This window comes from Triturus cristatus, chromosome 7, assembly GCF_964204655.1.
Source record: "Triturus cristatus chromosome 7, aTriCri1.1, whole genome shotgun sequence".
NCBI lineage: Eukaryota > Metazoa > Chordata > Amphibia > Caudata > Salamandridae > Triturus > Triturus cristatus.
The window spans coordinates 167,404,942-167,410,941 of NC_140590.1; the positions used below are offsets into that span (position 1 = coordinate 167,404,942).

The 6,000-nt window shown below is 43.6% G+C and overlaps 1 protein-coding gene across 1 annotated transcript in view; it reads left to right on the forward strand.

Moving 5' to 3' along the window:
* Positions 1-5,730, forward strand: part of TYROBP (transmembrane immune signaling adaptor TYROBP) — a 234,721-nt gene extending 228,991 nt beyond the window's left edge. Inside the window, exon 5 of the mRNA XM_085614298.1 lies at positions 5,419-5,730. Within this exon, the coding sequence (XP_085470424.1) occupies positions 5,419-5,469 (51 nt within the window). The 3' untranslated portion in view covers positions 5,470-5,730. The remainder of the gene's footprint in view (positions 1-5,418) is intronic.
* Positions 5,731-6,000: the final 270 nt, after the last annotated feature.

Consider the following 6,000-nt stretch of genomic DNA (forward strand, 5'->3'; position numbering starts at 1 on the left):
GCACACTCCAAGCGGAAAAGTGAAACGCGTAACGTTACTAAGTTAATGAAGTGTGAGCTCGCGTGCGAAAAATTAAACACGCAAGTGCTCCTATTTGAATCAAGCATTTACCTTGAGGTGAAAAATCAGCGGTTCGGGCTGTGAAACAGCAGTGCCGGTCTACGGTCACAGGATACGTGTGGAGCCGCTCAACATGCAGCGCGTATAAAAAGCAAAAGGAAGCCAGTGCAGACCGGAAATGAGCGCTTGTTAGACCGCGTAACCATTTGGGATTAGTGAGGAAAAAACGACGCCATGTTGGATGTGTTAATGCGGGGACGGTGTGAATGAAATAATCCATGGATTGGGTGAAACATAATCCCGTCGTGCTTTACAAATGAAAAGGAAACAGAATGTGATAAGAACAAACTACAAGAAATGTGTGAGAAAATAATAATAAATGGTGAAAAAATAAATCGAAAGAAAGGTTGCAAGCATGCACATGCAAGTGTTTATAAATAGCAAGCGAATTTCAAGCGGTCATTGAGACCCTTCGGTTTCAGAGAGTCCAGTTTGTAAATCCAGTGGTTTTCACGTTGCAGTAGAAAGGTGTCATTATCTCTGCCCTCCGTTTTCATCACAATTTCCAGAACCATAAATTTCAGTTGCGAGATGTTATGATGTTTCTCTAAAAAATGAGTGGCCACAGTTGATTTCAAATTGCCTGTGCGTATGTTGCTTTTGTGCTCAAGTATGCGTGCCTTGATCTTCCTTATGGTTTTGCCAACATATACCAGGCCACAAGGGCATTTTAGTAGATAAATGACATTGTTGGTGTCGCAAGTGGCATTGACATGCAATTTGATGGGAGTACCTCTCATTGGGTGTGCAACTGAATTGCCCTTGATGATACTGTTGCAGTTACTGCAGTTTAAACAGGGGACTGTTCCTCGAAAAGGTGTGATGGGTGCAACAATCCTGGGACGGATTAGTTCCTGGATGTTCTTACTCCTCGTGTATGCAAACATCGGTGGATTGCTGAAAATGCCATTAAAATCAGTCTCAAAAGTCAACATTGGCCAATGTTTTCTGATTGTTTGTTTGAACTTATGACTCATGGTGGAAAACCGGGAAACCATCATGGACACAGAAACAACACACAAACTGCAATACCAAGAATTGCATCTATCTCAACACATTCCTGTGTCAAATGTTCTATATAAGGATGACAACCAGGCCAGTCAAAATAAGAATAGGGGGAAACAAGAGCGCTATAAGATATGGACACAATGCCACAAAGATGTGTAACCACTTCAAATAATTGAGACATTCAACTGAAGACTTGAAGTGGACGATTTTGGAAGCAAACCCTACATGGAACCCCACCACACTGTTCATACGAGAACAACGATGGCTGTTCCATCTCCACACTAATTACAATGGTCTAAACAATGCAATTCCTTGGATGGAAGTGTAGATACAGCAGTATGGTACCTAATTCTGAACAGTGCAATGAAAATGGAAAATGTTTAATAATCACATCGAACCATCATGATCAGCAGCCAATTACGGGGGTCTATCTACCAGACGTGCTCAGGAGTCATTAATTATACATCGGTATAGGAGTAAGAGCCAAACCTACTATAAGCCAGCTGTATCATGGCATAACCACAACTTCATGTGCCCAGTGGCCCTGTCATGACCTCTTGCTAGAAAATATACACGTCTTTCTCCTCCGCCAATGGAATCAAAAGGGAGCGCCAGATCTCGTTGGAGAACTACTGTGCCAAAATAATTAACATAATCCTCTAATAGAGGAGGAAAACTCACTTTGCACTCTGTAAAAACGCAACATAGAAATGGATTTTATTAATACCTATGTCCATGGGGATTCATAATATACACATATGATTCCGGCCATTGTATTTGATACATCACTGATATCTAGCAACTAGACAACAGCAAGTACCCACTCCATCATGGTCACCAGACATGCCTATTGAGACACCTCTGGGTTTCCCTCGGCAGTCCGGCCAGATGCCGCGGTGTAAGCGTCTCTACCGCCCTTCGGAATCTTTCGGGAGAGTGGAGTAGCAGGGTAGGTGCAGCAAGAAGCTCCCACTCAAAAAACGAGTATTGGGGAGGACACTAATTTGATGAGACGAAACCGAGCCGAGAGTTGATGCTCGGCTACAAACCTATTTGGAAAGTTAACTTACAAGGTCCATTTCTCCCCGTTATTCAGTTGAGCACGCTAGTACACAGCACCTCTGCCTCCTCCTATGGGGCACTATAGCACCAATTTTGGTAATGCAGTTTCTCTTATACCAATGCCATGAAGTATGGGAAAAACGGCCAGTCTCACAATATAGGCATGCCCCGATTTCTTGTATACATTCACTCACCCACTAAGGTGGCATGTGGCTATCATCGCCAATCTGTGATTTACTTGTTAGCATTTGTGAGTCAGCAAAGTAATATCTCTTAAATGACAAGGGCTGACACGGGTTGGGATTAGATACTGTGAGATGATACAGAGGTAAATCTAACGCGTATGATATCACATGCCAGTATGCATATTCAGGATTTTATATATTGTGTGCGTGTCTCTGTTTGTCTGTCTACATCTGGTGGCCACTTCAGCTCCAGACACACACATTGGTCCACAATATGGGACATTCTGGTCAATAAGAAGGTCTTATGCCACAAGTGTTATAATTATACTGCCATCACTATTTGCATTGTTTTCCCTGTTTCTATCTAGGTTGAATATTTAATGATAAGAAAAGTAGGTACCCCTATTAGGATACTACTTTTTTACGCAAGTGTGGGGTAGGAAACTCATCAATTTTTAATGTCCTGAAGAAGCGCCAGAAGTCATTTTGGACCACCAGGGGTGTCATACATGTTGACCAAAGTTTGACCTCAATAAGGGTAACAAAGCCAGACTACGATGGCACAGCATAACCCCTGAAGTAGCCCTAATCTATAACGTTTTTTAACCTGACAGGGCAATCCATATATTAAAAGTTTAAGCGATATCCCCTAATCAGTTTTAGATCACTCCACACCAACACTTCACCCCACCCCACCAAGACATCCTTTGCACACATCAAGTGGCATAAGCAAAAGATCTCTGCTAAAGTGACCCATCGGGGTACCCGTCAGGCCTTGCAGCGCCGGCCTGACGAGGAGCAGCTGCCCTATGATGAAGCATGACATCCTTTGGGATGTGTGAGGGCAACATGAAACTGTCTCGTTGACTGTCCCTCACAGACTGCCCAACTCTAATATACTCCTTCTTTCCTTCCTCTCTAGCAAGGACATTGGCCTGAAGTTGCTCAGACAGAGGGGATCATGATTGGGTATTTTAAGAAGTGGCTTGACTATTACATGTTTCCACTGCTAGTGAACCTGCCCACAAGAGAGGGAGAGGTTTAACAGCTTTGTCAGGATGGGGGCAATGCATTCCAAACCTTGCCTGAGGATATGAGGAGGGGCAGGGTCCAGAGGAGTGCCAGATTCTAATGTATTTAGGAGATCATTTACCAGGTTCACAGTGAGCTTAGGAAATACTGAGAGGACCCTCTAAACGTCAAGGAAGGATTCTCTACAAGGGGAATCCACCAGATTGGGTGGATCCGGGAAAGAGGAATATAGGTCCATGACTTTCTTCTGGAAAAAAGAACCACATCATTACTAAGCTCAACAGAAGTGACTGGAGAAGAGAGTTAGTTGTTGTAGGCTCAGTAATGTCTTTGAGGCTCTTAAAGATGTCTTTTCGAGGAGATGGAGAAATTGGCTGTTTTAGTGGAGACAAAAGCTACTTGAGCAGCTTTTATCGCAGCTTGGTAGAGCCTAATAGATTTCCTAAATGTGGATTTACTACTCTCAGCAAACACTAAGGCGAATATTTATGAGAGGCTTGCAACACGTTATCACCACGCAAAGTGGTACATGCGTGACGCATGTCTCTAAGTCAGATTTATGAAGCCACGCAAAGCTACCTTGCTTGGCTTTGAAATAGCTACATAAATCTGGAGTAAGGCAATGCAGTGCAAATCGCTGCATTGCCTTACTCTGCGCAAGAGAGGTCATCCATGGGCGTTGCAGTATGCGTTCCATGGGTGTTGCAGTGGGTGTTTCCACGCATCTCCCATGGTTTTTGATGCATTCCCAGATTTAACAAGGACTTTAAACCTGGCAATACGCCAAAATCTTACGCCTCACCAGGCGAGGAGAAATATCTTTATTTCTCCTAATGTTTTCCTTTTTCTGCATGTGCTGCATTCTGCAGCACACATAGAAAGAGGAAAAAGCCTCTGAGGATTGTTTTTGTGCAGGAAGGTTGCCCTTCCTGCACAAAAACAATCTTCCATGCAACGGAGACAACTTTGCACGATGGTGCAAGGATACCTGCATTGGTGCTAGGCGTCCAAAAAGGCTCCAGCACAAGATGTGGTGTATTGGATGAATATGATGCATTCCTGCCCTTTCCGAGTGATGCAGGGCAGCACAGCAAGGTGACTTGCTGCCCTGTGCCACTAATCTCGTAAACATGCCCCTAAGCAGCTCCACCGGCCTCACACTGGGCAGATGTATTGACACAAAAGATGTGTAAGCAACTGGGAAAGGCCTCCACCCTTTGCCCTTAAGCACCCAGCTCAAACCCTGCAACTCGATGAATAAGACGTAATTATCAGCTAACCAAATACAGCACTAGAACACACTATTTGTAAAACATCATTGTACACAAAAGAAGACGCCTGTCTCCAGTGATAGCACAAGAATCATGTGAAAAAACACAAGACGCCAAAAAGCTGAAAAGGACCTTCCATGGGCAGAATGTGCTGCATGCAGCTGGCAAATCATACCCGGATATCCCATGAGATAACATAATATCACACAAATGGCACTTATGCATAAACAAATGCCTACTTTTTAGGGAAAATGAAAGACTTCTGCATAGGGAAACTCCAAATTCAAACAGAGCACACAGTCAAAAGATCTTCAGCTGTTTAAAACCACACACAACGGCGTTCACGCCTAATTGTGTGGGTTTTGGTACAAGGCAAGAATTAAAAACTATACAAAAAAGGCAGAGCCAACAGATTACTAGTTACTACAGCATCATTGGTGGCTCAACAACACACTAGGAGTTGGGCAGCACTCTGTCGACCAGTAGCATGAGAGACACTCACAAACTCTTAGCAGCAGCGCAGAAAGCTAACCCTTTCTGGACTGCTGCTGAACCATGATGCCTGGTAATGTCTACAGGTTTGTATACATGAGTAAGTGTGACAACCTCATGTTTGATGTAAGGGGGGAATGACACCCCCTTAAGTAGGCAGTACTAACAGCTCCCATGCCCTTACCAATGCCCTGAGCCACGTGCCCCAGGCCTGTTCTCATGAGCCCTTCTTTCTCCTCTTCCCATAGGAGCTGCAGGACCACAGACCGGATGTTTACAGCGACTTGAGCCACAAGTGAGGTTCCAGCTCATCGAGAGCCTGGATGATGGGCAGTTCCATCATGTTGTCAACAGCCTCATTGTCACATCTCGGCTTCAGCCTTGTCTGGGCTCATACTGTGTTTTCATAATTTTACCCACTGGAACTTTGTTTTAATTTTTCAACATTTGAGCCCTTTGTTGTTTACTAAGTATTATATTATTTTTGTTAACATTCAAGCTTACAGCATCCCATTAAATGTAGCTCATAAATAAACTTACATATATATGTTGCCACCACACATTTTCAATGACGTGATCTCATTGTAGTTTCTGATTCACAGAAGCAGGTGTAAATTACTTCATGTGTAAGTTATGTGCTTTTTTTGGTTGTGAGTTTACACTGATTTTTTTTAAATGACCGAAACTTTCAACTACTGCATGGCAGACCTCAGGTGTTACTCATGCTGGCAAACGGATGGACGCCTGTTTTGTAACCAAGGGTGTGTATTCTATGCAGTGTATGAAGTACACATTTGGAGGGTCAGGAAACTTGCAAAGCAAACCTTCCT